Source organism: Pongo pygmaeus, chromosome 10, assembly GCF_028885625.2.
Source record: "Pongo pygmaeus isolate AG05252 chromosome 10, NHGRI_mPonPyg2-v2.0_pri, whole genome shotgun sequence".
Taxonomy (NCBI): Eukaryota; Metazoa; Chordata; class Mammalia; order Primates; family Hominidae; genus Pongo; species Pongo pygmaeus.
The window spans coordinates 42,934,314-42,958,687 of NC_072383.2; the positions used below are offsets into that span (position 1 = coordinate 42,934,314).

The window sequence follows — 24,374 nt, forward strand, 5'->3', positions numbered from 1 at the left end:
TAGCAAAATTTAATCTATTGAAATCTGAGGGAAAAAAGGTAAAATATTCATGTGGCTCCCCAGTACTGACAGGCAGAAACACACTCATATATATATACATTTTTCACATCAGAGGAAATGACAAAGCTGGTTCTAATGAGGGAAATTTTGTAATAGAAAAGCCCCTTAATTGTTTTTTTTCTTGCTTTGCCTGAGATTTGGTTTGTGATCTCACTGTGTCTAAACCATATGTTCAGATGAATACTATTAAAAATCATGTTAAGCCAAAAACATGTCTGCTTTTCTACTTCATCAATGACAATCATTTAGCTGTTTTATTCACATAGAATTTGGTTTAAAGTAAAAATCTTTTCTCCTTCCTTCCAACCAGTTTTACACACTGGAGAGTTTAAAGCCCAAATTAAAGAATTTTAGAGAAAATTCGTATAATTCAGAATAGCTTTACCTCCTAATAGATGTCTCTCTGACACACAGGTTTATGATTGGCCCATATTTACTCCTTTCATCTAGGAACATACTAAATTTTCTGTATGTTGTTGTTTATAATTTTCATAACTTCATCCACTTAATCTTTTTGAAGTTTAGAGACTTAGATACTAGATAAAACTAAACAGACATTATTGTTTGACTATGAATGGGACAACCCCAATATAATTCTTTCTCCTACCCAAATTTTGTTAAAATTAATAAATGCTCACACTCTAATGAAGCAACAAACATAACCATGTACTGAGAGTTTAAAACAAATCAGGTCATGGTTTGACTTGTGTAAACAAGTCATAATACTATACAGGAAAAAAGTGAACTTAGAGGTCATTATTTAAATTTAGATCAGGGAAAACATGCAGTTTACCTTCTGTGTTTATGAAAAGTGCTGAATCAATTATATAAAGCTGAATTATTTTCATAATGTTGACTCTGATTACATGTGCAAGTCTTCTAGGCTGAGGTCAGTGGCTCGTACCTATAATCCCAGCACTTGGAGAGGCTGAGAGGATTGCTTGAGGCCAGGAGTTCCAGACTAGGATAGATGACATAGTAAGACCCTATCTCTACAAAAAATGTTTAAAGATTAGCCAGGCACAGTGGAGTGCACCTGTAATTCTAGCTACTCAGGAGGATCACTTGAACCAAGGAGTTCAAGGTTACAGTGAGCTATGATCATGCCAGTGCACTCCAGCCTGGGCAACAGAGCAAGATCCTATCTCACTATCTGCATATATTTTGCAGTTAAGAAAGAATTAAGATTTCTGAATCTTTAAAAAAAATTGACATGATGAAAATAGTAATTCTGGCATATTTGTTAACCTGACCTATAAAAACTGTAACTTCGGCCAGGTGCAGTGGCTTACGCCTGTAATCCCAGCACTTTGGGGGGGCTGAGGTGGGCAGATCACCTGAGGCCAGGAGTTCAAGACCAGCCTGGCCAACATGACAAAACCGTGTCTCTACTAAAACTACAAAAATTAGCCAGGCGTGGTGGCACGTGCCTGTAATCCCAGCTACTCAGGAGGCTGAGGCAGGAGAATTGCTTGAACCCAGGAGGTGGAGGTTGCAATGAGCTGAGATCGTGCCATTGTACTCCAGCCTGGGCAACAAGAGCGAGACTCCGTCTCAAAAACAAAAAACTATAACTTCATTTTCGCTTTTTCTCCCAAAATAGGCCATGATCATTGCTTTCACATCGGACATGATCCCCCGCCTAGTGTACTACTGGTCCTTCTCCGTCCCTCCCTACGGGGACCACACTTCCTACACCATGGAAGGGTACATCAACAACACTCTGTCCATCTTCAAAGTCGCAGACTTCAAAAACAAAAGCAAGGGAAACCCATACTCTGACCTGGGTAACCATACCACATGCAGGCAAGTTCTGCTTTTCTTGTTTAAAAATGCACTTCATCTTTAAAAGGGTTTTTCTTGTGACTTAATTCTGTTTGGTGTCATTTCTTTAATTATTTAATTTTTATTTCTTTATAACTTCAGGATCAATCAGGTGCTTTGGTGTCATTTAAATCAAGCTGCTAGAGACATTTTTTCCCCATAGCTTTCTCTTGAGTGAAACTCAGAAAATGTATATATATATGTATATGTATTAAAAAGTTGATGAAGACTAGGGGTAAAACTTTCAGACCAAACCATAAAGATTTAAAGTTGAGAGTTTCAAACGATTACAGGGAGATTGATTCCAAAGAAAAGTCATAGAAATAGAGAAACTTCAAGAGGTCCAAGAACCAAGATAATTCAGTTGTTAATACTATTGTGTTATTCAAGCACAATCTGAAGATATTGAATGATGGCAAACTAGCTCCTCACATAACAGGGACATACAAAGATAAGAGATGTAAATACTCAGCTAAACAGTATTATCTAAAAATATTCCAAAGTTCTCTGCTTCGATTTTAATGGCTGGTGAGTTCAACAGTGGACAGTATGTACCAGGTAAATTACCAGTTGATAAAGTTTGTGAACTGTAGGTCATCAACCTTTTTTCCTGGACCATAGAGTTTTACCTAAAATAGGAGGCTTTAAAGTTTATTTAGTCCAACTCCTCAAAGCCTTCACTAACTCAGATTCTCAATAATGCAACCAGGAAACCAGAAATAAGCCCAAAATAAATGTTTGTGTTACACCTAGTGGAGCCTCTTTACAATTCTGTATCAAATCTGCTTATTCTTACTTTCCACAATTCTAATCAGAAATTATACTCTTCTAGGTTTGATAGCTTACAGGCATAAAATTAGAGATGTCCTGCCTGAGGAAGATACACTAACAGCAGTTAACACTTGATATCTGACAACAAAGAATTAGGTAAAAAATTATAACAAGCAGATAGTACTCTGTATGAGGAGAGAGAGTCCCATAGCTGAGTGAACCCTGATGATACCATTACATAAATACATTTATAAACATGATCCCCAAAACAGGAATTGTTTTGAGAAAACAGGGATAAATGTTGGGAGAACAAATTTAAAACTTCAGTTCTTTTATAAAGATGGATTCTTTTCTACAAAGATGGACCATGTTATTACCATCATTCTCTGATTAAATATTAAATGAGGTACTACTGTAGTTATTTTGGGGCTTTGTTACCAAATTGAGCTTTAAGAGAAAATGTATGTGATGTCCAGTTTAAAAGAGCATTGAATCAAATATGACTTTTTTTTTTTTTTTTTTTTTTTTGAGAGAGAGTCCTGCTCTGTTGCCCATACGGGAGTGCAGTGACACCATATCAGCTCCCTGCAACCTTCACCTCCTGGGTTCAAGCAGTTCTCATGCCTCAGCCACCGAATAGCTGGGATTACAAGCACGTGCTACCACGCCTGGCTAATTTTTGTATTTTTAGTAGAGATGGGGTTTTACCATAGTGGCCAGGCTGGTCTCGCACTCCTGGCCTCAAGTGATCCACATGCCTCAGCCTCCCAAAGTGCTAGGATTACAGGCATGAGCCACTGCACCCAGCATGACCTCTTTACAGTATTCAGTCGAAAAGATTTGTCTCCCAATATGTCTCCATTTTGTTTTCAGGTATCGTGATTTCCGATACCCACCTGGACACCCCCAGGAGTATAAACACAACATCTACTATTGGCATGTGATTGCAGCCAAGCTGGCTTTTATCATTGTCATGGAGGTAGGAAAAGTATGCTTTCAAACAGTTTATAAGGATGTGTATTTGCAGACCTTCCATTAAGTGTTGCCAACTCCATACTTAACATGTATGATACTTTCTTCTTATCACTTGCTAATATTTTAGGAAATATGTTAATCAGTATTGACCTGAAAATAAACAACTTCATTAACGAGAGCATTATCTGCTTTTAAAGTTTAAAAGCATGTTATGCGCAAAGGGGATTCAATTTCATTCATTACTAACTTTTTAAAATTTAGGGCACTGGGCAGCATGTTGAGCTATGAAAGGGCTTATGCAAGATGAGTACGATGATGTGATCTCTGCCTGTGAGAAACTTTTATTGCTGGGAGAGTTTGAAATTGACCAGCTCTGAAAAATTACTAAGGCACCTATAAATTTGTAATTGATGTAGCCAACTATGCTTCCTATGCAGAGTGAGTTAACTACTGCCAAATTACAAAGTATCAGAGGTTGCTTAATTGGTATGGTAGATAGGATTGTATTAAGCTGCAAGAAACAGAAAACGCAGTCTATGGTGGCTTAAATAAGGTTGATTCCCCTCCCCACAACTCACATAATAGAGTTCACAAAAGTATGTGGTTGCTCCTGAATCAATCAATACCAGTTCACTGATGGAAGCAGTTTATCCAATTCTTGGGTTTGCTCTCATATGTGTGTCCCCTTATGGCTGCTGAAATTCCAGATAAAAAATTACATGCAAAGCAGGAAGAAGGGCGATGCTAACCACATCCAGTCCTTTTTGTCAGTAAAGAATGCTTTGCCAGAAGCCCCTACAGTGGACTTCCACCTACATCTCATTGACCAGAACTATAGCATGTGGTTTCCCTAGCAGCAAGAGGGGCTGAGGTAGGTGGATTTCATTTGCTCTGAATGAAACCAATCAGCAGAGAAGAAGTGGGGTAGACTACCTGGATTTTTGGTACTTATACTAGTTTTTTTTTTTTTTTTTTTTTAAGTAGCTACCAAACATTAAACAGGGAAGACAAGTAACTCATGGTTAGTTCATCGTAAGTGGCTTTCTGAAGTACAGTATCTGACATATCAGCAAGAGTCACAGGTTTCTATTCAAACATGTAGTTGATGAAGTGATTGGCCTTCTGCTTTTGATAGTGGTAGACTATATGTTGTCCTTACATATGCAGTGGACCATCCCCACTGCAAAACTTCTAGAGCCAGCTTGATAATTCCTTTGCATTGCTGAGCCCACTGGAAGGGAAGAGAATCTACAGAGAGAGGGAAAACTAGGTGACGGGTTTTTTCTTTTTTTTTTTTAAGAGACAGAGTCTCACTCTGTTGCCCAGGCTGGAGTGCAATGGCATGATCTTAGCTCACTGCAACCTCTGCCTCCAGGTTCAGCCGATTCTCCTGCCTCAGCCTCCCAAGTACCTGGGACTACAGGTGCACACTACCATACCTGGCTAATTTTATATTTTTAGTAGAGATGGGGTTTTACCATATTGGCCAGGCTGGTCTCGAACTCCTGACCTCAAGTGATCTGCCCTCCTTGGCCTCCCAAAGTGCTGGGATTATAGGCATGAGCCACTGCGCCTGGCCTAGGTGATGGGCTTTAATAGGGCAGTGAGCAATAAGCACCCCTGTAGTGCTGGAGGGCTCAGAGAGCAAGCTGGTACCCATCAGTGCCTCTATCTTGGAGCTCAAGGAGACCATGCCTTGGGTCAGAAGGGAGGTGGAAAAACTGAGCTTGAGATTCCTGGATAAGCCAGAGACCCAAAATAGGACTGCATTTGTCTCAGTAGAAAGAAGTGTGTATCTTCTCTGGAGAAAAGTGTCCCCAGGTTTTTCTCAGATCAAGCTAATCAAATATGAGCACACAATCAAAGATGGCCAATAACAAGAGGTGATAAAAAAAAAAAAAAACCATGTGTGAAATTCAGCAGGAAACAACTGATTTGGACCCTCAGTAACCTCAAGGGTTTGTTTGAACTGTCAGATAAGGAATATAAATTAACTGTATGTGAAAACATTTAAATAATTATGGGTAGAATTTAAAAAGCAAGAAACTAAAAATTATAAGGCAATTTTGAAAAAACTAAATGGAACTTCTAGAAATTAAAATCATTGGTGAAATGGAAAAAAACATGGATTAAACAGAAGTTTAGGCAAATCTGAAGAGAGAATTTGTGAATTGGAAGATAGGCCTGAAAAAATTACTCCTGATACATCACAGGGAGATAAGAAAATAGAAAATATGAAAAAGATGTTAAGTGATATGGAAGAATGAGAAATACTAACTTGAAGCTGAACATGGATAAAAGAAATGAAAGAGTTCACAGATCAGAAAACATGACATGTATCAAGCAGAATAAAGAAATCCACTTACACATATTGCAAGGAAAATGCGGCACACCAAAAATAAGACCTTGAAAGTAACCAGAGGGAAAAAACTGATGACTAACAGAAAACTAAAGCGAGAATGGGAGTAGGCTTTTTAACAGTAACAACGGAAGCCAGAAGAGAGTAGTCTATCTCCAGAATGCTAAAGAAGGTAGCTATAAACCTTAAATTACAGCAGAAGTTTGAAATCTTTCTACAATGAAAACACCAGACCATGTGGTTTTTTTTGGAGAGTGATACCAAGCTTTTTAAAACAGATCATTTCAATCCTACACAAATGCCTTCAGAGATCAGAAAGAGGAAATACTCTCCAACTCATTTGGTGAGGCTAAGAGTAGCCTAAATCCTAAAATCAGACAAGAAGAGAGAAAGGAAAATGAAGCCAACCGTATTCATTACATAGATGCAAAGATCTTTCTAAAATGTGTAAAGTGAGATGATGGACATGTTAATTTGTTCCACTATAGAGTAAGTCCTCACTTAACATCCTTGTTAGCCTCTTGGAAACCATGACTTTAAGATAACATCTAACAAAACCAGTGTTTTTTTCTAATCAATGCTGTAATGAAACAACATTGAAGGAAATGACGTTATTCAAGGACCTGGAGTTGCAGTTTCCAAGAACCTGTCGATGATGTTGAGGACTCACTACATACATGTGTCTTACAACATCATATTGTATACCTTTACACAAAATTTTAAAAAATGTACAAATCTGAATCTAGCAATATGTTTTAAAAAGGTAACATCACACCACCAGGCTTTAACCTGGAAATGCAAGGGTGGCATAACACAGAAATTCCACATATCTATAAATATTCCCTACCTCAGAAACAGATGAAAGAACTCTTTCCTACAGCATCAACCTTTGTCGCTTTACTATATAATTTCCATTCTCACTAAACACACTAATATCTTTCACATCTCAAAATTCTCTCCATCCTTACCTCACCAGTCCTGCTTCACTTCTCTTTTCCTCTTTGTGGCCAGCACCACTGAATGAGTTGCCAGTACATGCTGTCCTCGATTCCTCTATCTTTCTATCATGCTTTCACCCGCTCCACTTCACTAAAGCTGCTCTTGCCAAAGTTAGCAGCAGCCACCACTTCCCCACCCTCCCCTCACCTGACTTAGCAACATTTGACTCAGCAAAAATCTGAGTCAAATTTTTGCTGAAAATCTGACTTCAGATTTTCCTCATCACTTGCCCCCGGAAACTCCTCCTCACTGGGCTCCTAGGAAAGTACGCTTTCCTCCTGCGTCCCTGGCCATTCCACCTCAGGTTCTATGCCAGTCCCTTATTCTCTTAGTGATCCTGGGACTCAATCTTGGTTGTAGTCTTTTCTGTCTCCTTGGTCTCTTGATGATCTCCTGGAGTCTCTTGGCTCTAAATGCCCTGTATGCTAACAGGACCTTCAAATGGATGTTTGCAGAGCAGCCCTCTCCTGAACTCCACCCATGAATCCAACGGCCTACCTGACCTTTCTGCTTGGATCCCTAACAGATGTCTCACATCTGCTGCCCCACATGCCTATATTTTCCTCCATTCACTCGAAATGTTCTCCTCCCAACCCAGCCCAAAATCTCTCCCATCCACAGTATTTCCCTCTTGATTATGGCAACTCCGTCTCAACACTGCTCAGGCCAGAGTCCTTGGAACCCTAATGCTATATCCAATCTGGTTGGCTTTTCCTTTGAAAACATATCAATGAGCACTTCAGACCAATTGTGCTGCTACCACCAGGTCAGAGCCACTGTCATTTTTTGCCTGGATTAGGGCCAGAGTCTCCTAGCTGGGCTTGCTCTTGTCTTCCTCTCTCACTCAGAGTCAGAGCCAGAGTCCTCACAGTGGCACACAAGGCCTCATGAATCCAGCCATGCCCCAGTGCCCCTCAGACATCACTTCTCTTCTTGTCACCCGCTCCGCACCGTCCTTGCCTTTTCTCGAATGCACTCTGAGGCTCCTCCAAACCAGCTCTGCACTGGCTATTCCCTTTACCTAGAATGTCTTTCCTTCTGATATCTGCAGGGCTTGTTCCCTCACCTCCTTAAAGTGTTTGCTCACTTAGGCATATCCAGACTAATCTACAGAAGAATCTCTTCAAAGTACTCATCACTTTTTAATACCATGAATAATTTGTTTGTAATTATGCTTATATTATCTCTCTCCCCTTGCTAGGTCAGAGATTTTTGATTGATAAATTAAAAAATGAAAAGGTGTTTAACCTTATTGGTAATCAGGAAAATGCAGAGTAAGACCAAAGGAAAAGTCCATTTCATAATCACTAAGTTGGTTTTTTTTTAAAAAAAAAAAAAAAAGACTGATCCAGCCTGGGCAACATGGCAAAACCCAAAATTAGCCGGGTGTGGTGGCAGGTACCTGTAAATCCAGCTACTCAGGTGGCTGAGGCAGGAGAATTGCTTGAACCCGGGAGACGGAGGTTGCAGTGGGCCAAGATCGCACCACTGCATTCAAGCCTGGGTGACAGCGAGACTCTGTCTCAAAAAAAAAAAAAAAAAAAAAAAAAAGTTTGATGATACCAAGTGCTGGCAAGGATGTAGAGCAACTGAAACTATCACTGCTGTGGGAGTGTAAGTTGGTATACCTGCTTTGGAAAATGTTTTGGTATCATCTTATAAAGTGGAACATTCACATGACATAGAGTCTCAGCAGTCCCACTCCTAGGTCCACACTCTTGAGAAACTTGCAGATAATGCTCTAGGATTCAAGCACAATAATGTTCACAACAGCATTTTCCTAAAACAAAAACTGGAAACAACCTCAATGCCTGTTCATAGGGAAACAAATAAATTATAGTGTAGTCACACAGAAGAATATTATACAGCGGTGAAAATTAGTGGACTAGTTTTATAGAATAACATTGATGAATCTTAGGAAATAGTTTTGAACAAAAGGCGGCCTGGCGTGGTGGCTCACACCTATAATCCTAGTGCTTTGGAAGGCCAAGTTGGGAGGATTGCTTGAGGACAGGGGTTTGAGACCAGCCTGGGCAACATAGCGAGACCCTGTTTCTACAAAGAAACTCTAAAAGTAGCCAGGCATGGTGGCATGTGTCTGGATCACTTGAGCCCAGGAGTAGGAGGCTTCAGTGAGCTATGATCATGCCACTGCACTCCAGCCTGGGTGACAGAGTGAGAACCTGATCCAAAACAAAGAAAGCAATTTCCAAAAGACTGCATGCAGTATCATAAAGGTGAAGTCAAGCAAGACTGTATTTTGGTGGTATATATACATATTTTGTCAAACTTTTTAAAAAATAAGTGAGAATGATACACATACACTTGTACAGATATGATAGCATTGACCTTAGGAGAAGTGCAGGGCCATTAGAAAAAGAGACACAAAATACAACAGCATTGTCAGCATCCTAGTTTTTAAGTTTAATGGTGGTTTTTTGGGGTATTCATTTTTTCTTTATCCTTTATAACCATTATATATGTGTATATATACTTTTCTATATCACATAGTATTATTTAAATGTATAAAGTAACAGTAACTGCTAGACAGAGCCACACTGTTGATTAGACACAATGGCATTAGCGGTTGGATGTGTGTGTAAAATGTCCACTGCCTTGTCCAGATAAACTGCCATAATGACAAGCAAGAATGAAAGGAACTCGGTGTTCTCCTCCATTTCTTTGTGAGTGACATTTTTCTTCTTCTCTCCCCCAGCACCTCATCTACTCTGTGAAATTTTTCATTTCATATGCAATTCCCGATGTATCAAAACGCACGAAGAGCAAGATCCAGAGAGAAAAATACCTAACCCAAAAGCTTCTTCATGAGAATCACCTCAAAGATATGACAAAAAATATGGGGGTGATAGCTGAGCGGATGATAGAAGCAGTAGATAACAATTTACGACCAAAATCAGAATAAGAGCTTTATGTTCTGAGAAGCACTTTAAGGAATTTAGCTCTGTCAAAATATATTAGGAATTACTAATGAGAATGTTTAAGTTAAATCACTTTGGCAAATATGAGTCTTAACTATTGCCATTTCCACATGTATTATTTTTCAGTTTCAGCTAGCGATGCAGAAACTGGAAAATGTAAAACTTAGATCATGAAGGGCATAAAACTTATCACCGGAAAGCCTAAATGTTACCTTTTTCTGATAAATTGGAATTTTACAGAAAAAGTCCCTCAGTGTGATTAAAAACCACCCCTTCTAAAGTAGAATGGATTCTTTTTTTTGTTTGATTACTTTCATTTCTGTCTATTCTCAGGTGCATGATCTCCTTTATTTTTAAGCCATGTTTTATTTCTTCACTTTGCTAGATCTGTTCCAGGGTCATCTTTTCCTTACAGTACCATCATTATAGATTTAATAGCTTTCATGTGATTAAAAGTAGCTAACTAGACTCAAGGATTCACAATATTTAGGTGTATTTTCAATACCTCCAGAAAGGAAACCTCAGTTAATCAGAGGAAATAGTTTCAGTCTTCATTTGAGCATGTCTTTCCATCTCAAAAAAATACTCTTAGTAGGTTGGAATGAAGATAGCAAGGTTTTGAAGCATATTTGTCCTAATCCACAGTGACACTTTTTATCTTCCAGGAGCACTCCTTAGGAGGTTCCGTGCCTAATCAATGTTGACTGCTTTGCAGATCTCAAGGGAATAAAATGACAAAAGTAGGGAAAGTTACAGATTCAAACAGCATTTTAACTCATGCTGATCTGGATAATTAATTTATCTTTTCTAAAGATGTGTAGTTTCTTGGAAAACAGTGATATCACATGATTAAAATTACATTTTTATCAACGTAATTGTCTGGAAAAGATAAGCCCCTCAATTTTCTACCAGTTGACTTTTATTCATTAGATACAGAAGGTGCAGTATTACACATCACCAGCTGCCTTTGTGAATGGCTCACTACACAGCCATTGGGGCATGACTGTGTGCATGGGCAGAAACAGCAAGTGCCCTCATTGTGGTCATTGGGTGGGGAGTGCCTTTTGTCAAGGAGTCTGCAGGACTTGGCTTATTTCTATATGCCAAAGTGATCAACACACCAAAGTCTCTGCCATAAAGAATGTGGCTTCCTTGCGTCCTCCATCCTGTTATTCTGGGCCCAGTAATTTGATGTAACTGTACGATTGTACTAGAGACAGGAGTATACCCAGATTATTCATAATCAAGTAAAGAAACTCTAGATTAGATTTGATTTTTTAGCCTCCTCTAGAGCCAATCAGGCAGTTAAGAGTAATAAAGGAAAATGGTTTGGTCACAAACCCTACCATTATCTGGAGATTACTTCCTGCTGCACTCCTGTCCTGCCATGCACGTCTTGCCCCCTCACTTTTGCTCAGCCTAGCAGTCTACTTCACTTTATTGCCTTGTAAGTGTCGGGCCTCCTGGGCGCTCTGGAAAAGACAGGGAGCCAGGCCTTGTCACCCCTACTGGTAACAGGTCAGTGCTGGGTGCAGGAGAGGGAGGTGACTTGCATCATGGTCATGCTGCATGGGCCTCACTGGGATGCTGTTAAATGCCAGAGGAGCCAACCTATCAGAATCCCAGCAGCAAAGGAAAACTCAGATTTTAGAGGCTTTTTACAATAAAGTAGCTTAACTCTAGGTCATGATTTCAAATGCCTGCCATGAATGATTTTTAAGTATTTATGTAGGATCCATCAAAGCAGTATTCTAGGCTTTTGAATTGTCCCAATGGATCTGGGACCCCATTTCACTGTCTCTCTTGATCATGTTAATGATGCAGTCAGAGTCCAAGACAGGCCACATGAGGTCTGACTGCACTGGGATGGAGAAATGAATTTCTTCCCCCTGAAGGAAACTTTCTCATTCGCAGTCAAGGTGGGAGTGCCACTGTGTTCCTCTCTTCGCTCCTGAGATACTGCTTCTGGAAGCGGGTGTCACTTCCTCTCTATTACCTCTTCTCTGAAGTGTGTGACTATCTCCTAGTGTTTAAATTTGGCAATTACTCGCCATGTATGTCAGCATAGAAAAGGAAATGTTTTTACCTTATCTCCTGTATGTATGATAGAACTTAGAACTTAAAAGAAATGCGCATTTGTTTTCATAGCCCCAGCAGAGAAAATCCTCTTCATAGATTAAATGTGCTGCTGTGGACAGGAGGGAAAAAAAAAGCCCTCTACATATTTAAAGGCACCAAATGTAATATCTGACAATGTTAAGATGCCAAAAGAGCAAAGTTGTAGTGGAGATGCAGGGTCATTTCCCCATGCCATCCACAGTGTTAATGAGTCCAGGGCTGACTTGCAGTGATGAAGAAAAGCATGGAGCTGTGTCTGCAGACAATGGTGGCTGCATCTGTAAGTGGCTTCAGAGGCAGCAGCCCTGGGGAGATTGATGGGTGTGGCAGTGGACCTGTGAAGAGGGAGAATCTAGCCCTCAGCCTGTCCTGTGTTAACCACTAGAGAAACTGAGCTTTATATCCTTTTGTAATGCCTGTGAATTTTAGCATATTGAAACATTAGACCAAATACTCAGGGGATTTTTCATTAAACATCCCTCAGATAATTTAGCTATTTATCATTAGAAAGGGAAAGCTATCATTTTTATTTTAAAACTAAACAAGGCCATCTTATAAACTGTCACCAAAGTCTTCCCTTTTTTATTGCATGTGTGTCTTGAATTTCATAAAACATTAATTCACAATGGGGGTCAGAATGTACTCTGTTGTTGAAACACTTCTTGTACCATTTTATGTTCATATTATGTTTGAGAGGGTAAAAATGTATGAGCAGCTTAACTGAAGTAGAACTATTCATGATGCTTTTCATACATTGTGGCATAAGATGTAAAGTTTGTAATTAATGTTCATTTCTGTGCATTTTAATATTCTTTTATAATTATGAGCATTTTAATAAATTCATTTTTACAACAATAGTATGGTCTATTCTATATTGTCTTAATGTTTTTAAGGAAGAGAACAAATATATATCTGCTATTTACTAGTGGCCAGTTGTGTATCACTTAGATAAATGTGTGCTTTTGTGTAGATTTTTCACAGCTTTCACTTCAGAGATTTGCTTTGGATTTTTAAAAATTATATTGTGCTTTTTTTACAGATTTTTCGCAGCTTTCACTTCAGAGATTTGCTTTGGATTTTTAAAAATTATATTCAGTGTATTAAGGTTACAGATCGGAAAAGCTAGTTATTAAACTCAGCCCAAATCCTATTCTTTTCATCAATCCAGCAAATTTTACCACTTTTTACCAGACTTTTGAATAATGTTTGGTTTCACCTACTAGTTTAATGAAATGTGTTAAAATATCTGCAATAGCACTTATGAATGTAGCATATTCCATTCATTTCCTTTTTAAAATACTCATTATATGACCAATAGTGACCAAGAGGACGTAACTGGCAAAACTAGAAACGTCTTTCTCTTGCTGCCTTCTCTCTATAGGACACCTTTCCCAGAACCATTTAGGTTGTGTTCCCTGTCACCCCCTCATTACTGAGAGGCAATATGTAAATGGACAATGGCCAGAACATATGTAAAAGCAGAACTCTATCCACACCCTGCCCTGCTATCTGCAATAGTTAGCCCAGGGAGCCAGCCTGCAGTAGGTTATACTAACAGAAAGTCAGAGTGCTCTCTCCAGTTACAATCCAGGAAACTAAAGAATAACTTCTGTAACAATTGGCCCAATATGACCAGGACCTGAATAACTGACAGCTTCCCTAATTTTGGTCCCTGCTTATACCTTAGGACCAACCAGAGAAAGCCAAATATGCCCTGCTAATCATCACATAGGATACTCGCTTCTAGTTAGCTACCTACAGCTTCCCACATCAGTGGCCTCCAATCAGGCATAGCAGAAGCCTTCCCACTCTTCTGCCTGCCTTTGAATCTTTGTCAAAACACAAGTGACAGTGGCTGACTCCCTTTGCTATAGCATGCTCTGAATAAATAGTCTTTCCTTCTCATGTGGATGGTCTTTGCTTATTTCCATATTATTATCGATACAAGGGCAGTGGATGTTTGCTGGGCAGTAGGACAAATACTCGAGTGCGTTACTTTGGCAAACTCCTGCCCTTGGATCATACTGGGGTTGGTCAGGAGGGAGGTTGGTCATGATGACAGATAAATCCTGGGGAAATGTAGATTGGATCACTGGGAATGAAGCTGTGAACCTAACACGATGAGTTTTGCAATTGATAAGCAATGGGGAACCTGTGGAGAACTTCAGAACGGAATGCTGTAGGCAAGAATGTGATCTTTGTCCCGGTGAGGACTCATCTGCCTTCTCTCCTAAGCTCTCTCTTCTGATGTGCTCTTTGAGCCTCGTCGTCACCGTAAGCTTCAAGGAGTTTGATAGCAGTTCTCACAATAGGGAGTCTGCCTTGCAGCATTCCTGAGGGGAGAAGGAGAACTGACCCCACCCAAGAGCCTTCGGATTCCATGGAGCATTCAAGCATAAATGAAGGGGAAATCCTAGAATAACCTGCTGTGGCTGTGACAATTTCATTTTATTTGGGGAGATGTTTTCCTTTGGTTATGAAACAGGAGATTTTACAAATGCTCTTAACAGCATTTCCATTTCCCAGCAGAAAACAAAGATAAGGCAGGTAGTCCTTTAAACCCCTTGCCTCGTTCCCGAAAACAGTTCAGCACGTGGGATCCTTTACAATGCTGGAATGATTTGATGTTTGTCACTTTACCAACTGGAAGATACCCCTGAGATCGGTCCTGCCCTTCATTTGTCATAATTTCACCTGTTCTTGGCCATAATCAAACCTAGTTCTTCTAATTAGAACCACTTCGCACAGGAACTCAAGCAAGTAGACTGTGATTCCTAATACTGTTCAGGGTGGATAAGCACATTTATGTTACAAAATACCCTGCCATTACTTTCTGTCTTGTCACTGTCGCTTGAGGTGAGTCAGAGTGATAAATCGCTGTCAGTCACCTAAGAGGAAGCTGCAGGTAAGAGGCCTGCTCTGTGGTACAGGACAAGCTACAGCCCTGGGAACAAGCGACAGCACTGGCCGCAACAAAATTCACAGGCTGACCCCACCGCTGGGCTTTTTCTCCCCTACTTTGTCTTTAAATCAAATCAAATTGTACCTTCAAGTATTTTGGTTCCTTTGGGACAATCAGTATTCACCATTGCAGGGCTCTAGCTTCAAGATCAAAATCTTAAAGCAACCCTTTTCCCAGGACTGGGATAGAAGAGGAAGGAGGGAGGCAGTGCAAAGAATCCAGGGAAATAAAAGACAATTAAACAGAGGGAAATCTCTCTAGAGACTCCAACAATTAACAGAAGGCTCCCTGTCCCTCATTTCTGCTCTGTGGAAAACCTCTGGATATAACTAAGAAAAAATATTCCATTTCGATTGCTCCCCAAAAGACTGAAAAGCAAACATATGTAAGGAGCAGCTCCCAGGAAATTGTTTAAATGCTCTTTTCATTGGTGGTGGTGGGGCAAATACAACCCCAGGAGCTCTCATGGTACCCCAGAGAGAACTATCACATTAACACTCACCCTTCACTAATAATGAAGCAGGTTAATGCGTTCTTGAGACCTCTTCTTCAGTCTCCTTCATAAGGATAAATCATTGCATTGCCTTCCTTGTTTTAATCTAGGAAATTGCACCGAAAACCTAGAATAGAACTTTTCCCAGTCAATATTCTTCCACATCATCTCTTGACGCTCTATTATCTGTTCAGTGTGAACAGTGTAATTCCTAATACTTGATTATGGCACTTCCTATTATAAAATGAATGGATCCCTGGATGTCTCTTCAGAGTATTTCCCTGGGTTTTCCTATTGTATTCAGGGCTCCAACCCTTGGCAGTTTGTCAGCCTGGATAATTCCACAATATTATTGTCTTCCAAAGCTTGTCTTTCTTAACATATCCAGTCATGGGCAACTAATTGGTTACTATAAATTCCCCCACTTTAGCTGCTGCACCTAATAGTAAAAGAGAGAGCATACCAGTGTCCTGCTCACAAACCACCCCTCAGTGCAGCCCAGTTTCTGCCAGGATGGCCAGTCTGTTACAAACATATCTTTGTGTCAGTCCTCCAAACATTTTCTTAGGAACTCTTTGACCAAGCCATGCTACCCAAATTAAACAACATCTTTGTCATCTGTGAACCAGAGCCTGGGGCAAATGTACTCCCCTTCCTTCCCACCTACCCTGCATATTGTAAATGATGAGAAGGAAAGGAAACTTTGGGGTAAAAACTGAAGGTTTTAATCTTCTGATCTAAGTATCTTAAGAATATAGTTAGCGTCATCAAAAACATATCACGTTTTAATTAGGGTGGACAAGTACATTTAGAGTACAACACAAACTCACTGAAAAAAAAAATGAAGGCAAGGTCTGGGGCAAAGACAGCATCGATGGTTGTTTTACCTGGGTTCAAGGCAGCCTGCCTATGATATGGGAAAAGATATAAGATTTAGAAATAGAGGACCTTGATTCAAGTCCTGGATCTGCTACTGGCCAGCTTCATAAATTTTAGCAAGTTAAGAAACAATATACAAATGGACAATGGCCAGAGCTTATATAAAAATAGAACACTGACCCTCAGCCTGCAGCAACCTGCCCAGGAAACTAACCCCTTTATCTACAATCAGCCCAGGAAGCCAGCCTACTATAAGTCAGACTTGTAGGAGGTCAGAATGCTATGTCTAGTGACAAACCAGGAAGCTAAACACCACCTCTGTAACAATTGGCCCAATATGACCAGGACTTGATGAATAACAGCTTCCCTAATTCCAGTTCCTGCTTGTACCCTAGGACCAACCAGAGAAAGCCAAATATGCCCCCCTAACCATAACATAGAATGCCCACTTCTGCTTAGCTGCCTACAGCTTCCCCATGCCAGCAGCCACCAATCAGGGCAGAGCTGAAGCCTTCCTACTCCTCTACCTGCCTTTGAGTCTCTGTCAAAACACAAGTGACAGTGGCTGACTCCCTTGCTATAGCAAGCTCTGAATAAATAGGCTTTGCTTGTTCTCATTTGGCTGATCTTTATTTCCACAAAGGCATTTAGCCTCTCTAGGCTCTGACTTCCTAATCCATAACAATGGGGCTTGTTTCCACTACTTGGCATCATTATGAAGTCCCTAATGTCTATGCTTCTCACCCTGGATTCAGGGTGTATAAGAAACCACAGGATCAACATGAGCAATCCCCTTGGAGGTGAATGTTTCAATGATTAAAGGAAAAATGGTCGTATTAAAACATACACAGATACATTTTGAAATTGCATGCAAAATTCAAATGAATGTTTAATATAAAATAACAATCTTTAAATAAATTCCAGCTGGGCATGGTGGCTCACGTCTGTAATCCCAGCACTTTGGGAGGCCGAGGCTCGTGGATCATCTGAGGTCAGGAGCTAATGACCAGCCTGGCCAACATGGTGAAACCCTGTCTCTTCTAAAAATACAAAAAATTAGCCATGTGTGGTGGCAGGCACCTGTAATCTCAGCTACTAGGGAGGCTGAGGCAGAATTGCTTGAACCTGGGAGGCAGAGGTTGCAGTGAGCTAAGATTGCACCATTGCACTCCAGCTTGGGCAACAAGAGTGAAACTCTGTCCAAAAAAAAAGAAATTCCACACTTAGAGTAAGCTGCTTCATCTAGGCCCCAGGGTTATACCTTTACCTTCCTCTGTCCTGAGTGAAACCTGTGTGGAAAAGACTGACAAGGGTTGACATATGTTGAAAGCACCTTGTCAGCCATAAAATTCTAGAACGGTGTTCTCAAAGTGTGGTCTAGATTCCCCTGGGAGGGTCTAAGGCCTTTTCAGGAGGTCCACAAACGCAAAACTATTTTCCTAATAACACAAGGACATGATTTGCCTTCTCTCACGAGCATAGAATGGAGTTTCCAGAGGCTCCATGACATGGAACATGGGCATAGATTGAATGCAGGAGCAGGTGTGAGCATCTAGCCGCTTGCTGTTAAGCCAGACATTAAAAATAAAAAACAATGCCACTCTTCTCACTAGATTATTTTGAAAAGTACATTCTTTTTCATTACAACATTTTATGTTTTACATGCAATGGGCTTATTCTTATTTTAATTTTTTTTTAATGTTCTGTTTTCATTTCTAATACAGTAAATATTCATAGGTATGATTCACACAAACAAAGTTTTTTGTGGGCTCTCAAAACTTTTTTTTTTTTTTTTTTTTAAGAGACGGAGTCTCGCTCTGTCACCCAGGCTGGAGTGCAGTGGCGCAATCTCAGCTCACTGCAACCTGTGCCTCCCAGGTTCTAGCAATTCTCCTGCCTCAGGCTCCCTAGTAGCTGGGATTACAGGTGCACACTGCCACGCCCAGCTAATTTTTTGTATTTTTAGTAGAGACGGGGTTTTACCATGTTGCCCAGGCTGGTCTCAAATTTCTGAGCTCAGGCAGTCCACCCACCTTGCCTCCCAAAGTGTTAGGAGTACAGGCGTGAGCCACCACACCCGACCTCAAAACTTTTTTAATTTTATTATTATTATACTTTAAGTTTTAGGGTACATGTGCACAACGTGCAGGTTTGTTACATATGTATACATGTGCCATGTTGGTGTGCTGCACCCATTAACTCGTCATTTAGCATTAGGTATATCTCCTAATGCTATCCCTCCCCCCTCCCCCCACCCCGCAACAGTCCCCGGTGTGTGATGTTCCCCTTCCTGTGTCCATGTGTTCTCATTGTTCAATTCCCACCTATGAGTGAGAACATGCAGTGTTTGGTTTTTCATCCTTGTGATAGTTTGCTGAGAATGATGGTTTCCAGTTTCATCCATGTCCCTACAAAGGACATGAACTCATCGTTTTTTATGGCTGCATAGTATTCCATGGTGTATATGTACCACATTTTCTTAATCCAGTCTATCATTGTTGGACATTTAGGTTGGTTCCAAGTCTTTGCTATTGTGAACAGTGCCACTATAAACATACGTGGAACTTTCAAGAGTGTAAAATTGTTCTGAGAACCACTGCTTTATAAAAATTTGGACCAGAGCCAATCATGGCATTTACATTTAAGTTGGCTAGTAAAATTTCAAGCATGAGGGTAGCAAAAAAGACCAGCACAGTCTTTCCACTCTCTATGCATGTGAAATCCATTTTCTGGTCAATGCCAACCTCTAGTAAAGCTCTGTCTCTGATGCAAGGTCTGCGCTGGTGCTTCCGCTCAGGCAAGCTGCCTCATCCTGCCCAATGCCCACTGAGCTCTTGGCCCTCCTCATTTCCTAGTTGTCCATCCTGGGCTACATAGTGTGATAAGGTCTGCTGTGGTTTCTTTTGTGTATCCTGCCACATTCAGCACATATTTGCGTGTGTGTGTGTGTGTGTGTGTGTGTGTGTGTGTGTGTATGCATGTGTATGTAAGATATATATACACATATATCTTCCATTCCAAGCTGTTTTTCCTGGAAATCCTGGAGTCCCAGAAAAGGAATTGTGATCAGCAATACAGATTGAGCATCCCAAATCCAAAGATCTGAAATCCGAAATGCTCCAAAATCAGAAACTTTTTGAGTGCCAATGTGATGCCATGAGTGGAAAATGCCACATCTGACTTGATGTGGCAGGTCACAGTCAAAATGCAGGCACCCAATACACACTTTGTTCAGCATCCCCAAGATAAAATAAAATTATCTTCAGGCTATGTGTATCAGTTGTATGTGAAATACAAATTCTGTGTTTAGACCTGGACCCCATCCCCAAGATATCCCATTACGTATATGTAAATATTTCAAAATTCAAAAAAATCTGTAATTTTTAACACTTATGGTCCCAAGGATATCAAATAAGGGATATTAAACTTGTAGTAGTGTAACTAGTGTGCAAAAAGTGATCAGAACTATAAATCTTGGTGTCATCTAGAGGCCCACTGCAAAAACATGACCCACATTGATCCTGTAAGCCATATGCAGGGAGTAATTCCACTAAAGATATTTCTTTCAAACAGGGAAGATTGTGTATTAATTCAGTATTTATAGCACACCTGGAAGAGAGACGTTCAATAAATACTTGTTGAATTAATGAATAAATGCCTCATCTGCCCTGATAATAGATTTTCTAAACAAAAGATGTAGGAAGTATATCCAGGAAAGTAGCATAATGTTAAGAATGACAGTTGCTTGCTCGAGACACCAAATCAAGATGAGTAAAGCTTGGTTTGGTAAAATGGCTGGTCAGAAGTCCTGATGGTGAGCTGTGAGGACTGTGAGGAAGTGTCACCTGTGTGTCTTGAGTACAGATGCTGCTACTTCTCCAGCCACCAGCCCACCACTGAAGTGAGTCACAGTCCAGGATGAAATTACAATAGCCTACTAGAGTGGGCTGATGCCAGTGCTTAATCACAGGTCACACAGAGGCCAACGCAAAAGGCCAATGAAATGGATCTGGGACTCTGAATTTCTCAATCCCCATATCAAAACACTGCATCAAGCAAACTCCCAAACTCATCTGCGGTGTGGTTCTCATGAACTAATTCCCATCTGGTCCGCCCAGTTGGAGACAAACCTAAGCAGGAGGCAAATCAAACAAGGCTATCATGATATTGATGCCCTGTTACTCCTTGTCCACGGGAGAATGGTAAAAGGCAGTCTATCTGGACATGAGGGCATTTGAATTTGGACCTTTAAACAAATTCTGAAAGGTAAATACTAACACTCATTTTCATTCAGCTTACCTGAAGACAATAATTACCAGAGTATTCAAGATATGATTTAATTGCTTCTTTTTTTTTTTTTTTTTTTGAGACAGTATCTCGCTCTGTTGCCCAGGCTGGGGCACAGTGGCATGATCTTGGCTCACTGCAACCTCCGCCTCCCAGTTGACTACTGTATGTGTTATAGGTTTGTCGATGAAATTAGACTTTTGGAACAACTAACTTCTGACTTTATTGACTCCCTCTATTATATATTTTCTATTTCAGTAATATCTATTTTCTTTTCTATTACTTTCTTTTTCCTTCTACTTTCTTTGGGGCCAACTCCATGTTTTTCTTCATCGAATTTCTTAAGTTAGATTTATTCAATAATTCATTCAACAAATATTTGTGTGTCTATTATGTGGCCAGCATTGTTTCATGTGCTCAAGACAGAGTAGTATTGTTTGGCTCATTAATATTCCAATATTGGCATTTAAGACCATTAATTTTCCTCTAAATCGTATTTTAGCTGCAACCCACAAGCTTTTATATGTATAGTTTTTTGTTGTTGCTATTATTAAAAGTATTTTAGATTCTCCCTTGTTTTGCTTTTCAATCTGAAATGCCTTCATGCCATTTTAATTTTTAAAAGGTAATTTAATTGAGCCTAATTTCTTTTTCTTTTTTCTTTTTTTTTTTTTTTTGAGACGGAGTCTTACTCTGTCACACAGGCTGGAGTGCAGTGGCATGATCTTGGCTCAATGCAAGCTCCACCTCCCGGGTTCACGCCATTCTCCTGCCTCAGCCTCCCAAGTAGCTGGGACTACAGGTGCCCACCACCACGCCTGGCAAATTTTTTTGTATTTTTAGTAGAGACAGGGTTTCACCATGTTAGCCAGGATGGTTTCGATCTCCTGAATTGAGCCTCATTTCTTTTTCACCTAAGTTGCTTTGTTGTGTGATTTGAAATCTGTAAGACTACTCTTATATTATCAAGTCTAACCTTAAATGCATTAAAGCAAGAAAAGTTTCTGTATACTGTAATACTGATTTTTTGACATTTATTGAGATGAGTTTTGAACTGGCATATAATCTGTTTTTGTGAAGATTTCATGTGTGTGCTTAAGAATATATTTCTTGAGGACATCGGCAAGATGACAGAATAGGAAGTCCCAGGCTCTCATTTATTTATTTATTTATTTATTTTTTTGAGACATAGTCTCACTCCCAGGCTGAAGTGCAGTGGCACTATCTCAGCTTACTGAACCTCCACCTCCCAGGTTTAAGCAATTCTCCTGTCTCAGCCTGCTGAGTAGCTGGGATTACAGGCATGTGCCACCATGCCTGGTTAATTTTTTTTTTTTTTTGTATTTTTACAAAAGTAGAGATAGGGTTTCACCATGTTGGCCAGGCTGGTCTCAAACTCCTGACCTCAGATGATCTGACTGCCTCGGCCTCCCAAAGTGCTGGTATTGCAGGAGTGAGCCACTGCACATGGCCAGACTCTCATTCTTCCAAGGAAATATCTAGTAAACCACTAATGACTAAAATAGCTTTATAGGAGCCCTGGAGACCAAAGATCTGCAGCAAGCAAACAAGTAAATGCCCAGTCAAAAAAAAAAAAAAAAAAAAAAGCCATACTCAAAATGGCAGTAATATTGTGGCATTTTAGCTCAATCTTGCCCTACCCTCTCTCTGGCATGGCATTGTTGGGAGGAAGTGGCCCATTTTCTGGTTCCCTCTTGCAGGATGAAAGGAAAAGCGTGAAACTTGTTTGCAATATTCTGACCTGTCTGTGGGCTGACCATGGAAATGATTTCTATATAATCTAACTCAGAGTTCAGATAGAAATGCCAGCATTGTTTGGATATCAGGTTGGAAAACATTGATGGCAGTGGTGGGTACCATGGCATGTGAAGACTGCAGGGGGACTTCTGACTCATGAACATCTGGAGATAAGAGATTGCAGAAAGAATAATGCAAGAGTTCCAGGCCCTGAGAAGAAGCAGGGATGAGATTTTTAAGGAAATTAAGACATTTAAAAGCAGCTGTATATATAGGAGAATGAGGTTGGGGTGGAAGGGAAGCATACAAACAGACCCAGAGAATATGTTTGCTGACAAAACACCTGAGAACAACTTAAGCTTTCATGCTGGCCTTATGAGAAGGTATACCATCTCCGTCACAGAGACAGTCAGCAATGACTAGGAAAGGTGGCCGTTTTTCAAATGCCCAATTTTCAACCAAAGCGAAATCACAAGTCATACAGAGAAACAGAAATATGACTCATTCAAAGGAAAAGAAATTTCCAAAACCAACCCTAAAGAAATACAGGCTTTGGACTTACTAGGCAAAGACTTTAAAACAACTGTCACAAATAAGTTCAAATAGAAATTTTTTTAATAACCAAATTCTGGAACTGCAAAACAAACGCTGAATTGAGAAAATATATTAGAAGCGTTCATCAGCAGATAAAAACAGGAAGAAGAAAGAATCAGCAAACCTGAAGACAGGTTACTGGAAATTATCAAGTCTGGGTAGCAAAAGAAAAAAGAAGAAAGTGAATGGACCCTAAGGGACTATGGGATACCATCAAGCCAACCAAAATGTACATTAAAGGAATCTCAGGAGAATAGAAAGAAAGGGGTAGAGAGTTTATTTGAAGAAATAATGGCCAAAAGCTTCCCAAATTTGAGGAAATACATAGACATACAAATACAAGAAGCTGAACAAGCTCCAAGTAGAATAAACCCAAAGAAAACAACACTGAGACACATTATAATCAAGCTATCAAAAGACAAAGACAGATTCTTGAAGGATGACTACCAGAAGTTGGGAAGGGAGGTAGGGAATTGGGGAAGAAGTGGGGATGGTTAATGGGTACAAAAAGTAGTTAGAATGAATAAGACCGCTAGTATTTGATAGCACAATAGGGTGGCTATAGTCAATAATTGTACATTTAAAAATAACTAAAAGAGTATAATTTGATTGTAACACGAAGGATAAATGCTTGAAGTGACAGATACCCCTTTTGCCCTGATGTGATTATCACACACTATATACCTGTATCAAAATATCCCAAAATATCCCACATATCCCATATATATATATATGTATGTATATATATATATATATATATATATGTATGTATATATATATATATATATATATATGTATGTATATATATATATATATATATATACACACCTACTATGTACCCACAAAAATTTTAAAAGAAAATTTTTAAAAGAGATTCTTGAAAGTAGCAAGAAAAAAAGCAAATTGTCACATACAAGGGATCCTCAGTAAGATTATCATATTTCTCAGCAGAAACCATGCAAGCCAAAAGGCAGTAGGATGATATATTTAAAGGGTTGAAAGAGAAAAGAATTTCACCAATAATTCTATATCTGACAAAACTCTTCTTCAAAAAATATGAGAGAAATTAAGAAATTTCCAGAAAAGCAAATAAAGAAATTTATTTCCACCAGACCTGCCCTACAAGAAATGCTACAGTGATTTATTCAAGTTTAAATAGAGGCATACTAGAAAGTAATTCAAAACTGCATAAAAATATAAAGTTCCTTGGTAAACACATGAACAAATACCAAAACCAGTATTATAATTTTGGTTTACAATTTCACTTTTTCTTCCTTTACAGGATATAAAAGCAAAAGCATAAAAAATAAATCTATATTAATGCTACACAATAGGTCTGGGCACAGTGGCTCACAC

General features: G+C 39.6%; 1 protein-coding gene across 5 annotated transcripts in view; it reads left to right on the plus strand.

Moving 5' to 3' along the window:
- ANO6 (anoctamin 6) overlaps positions 1 to 12,902 on the plus strand; it is a 207,960-nt gene extending 195,058 nt beyond the window's left edge. For 3 of the 5 annotated variants that reach the window (XM_054443036.2, XM_063672659.1, XM_054443037.2), the window contains 3 exons: positions 1,664 to 1,866; positions 3,529 to 3,634; positions 9,705 to 12,902. In XM_054443036.2, coding sequence (XP_054299011.1) covers positions 1,664 to 1,866; positions 3,529 to 3,634; positions 9,705 to 9,911 — 516 coding nt within the window. In that variant the 3' untranslated portion in view covers positions 9,912 to 12,902. The remainder of the gene's footprint in view (positions 1 to 1,663; positions 1,867 to 3,528; positions 3,635 to 9,704) is intronic. The other 2 variants (XM_063672661.1, XM_063672660.1) reach the window with 1 other exon arrangement.
- Positions 12,903 to 24,374: the final 11,472 nt, after the last annotated feature.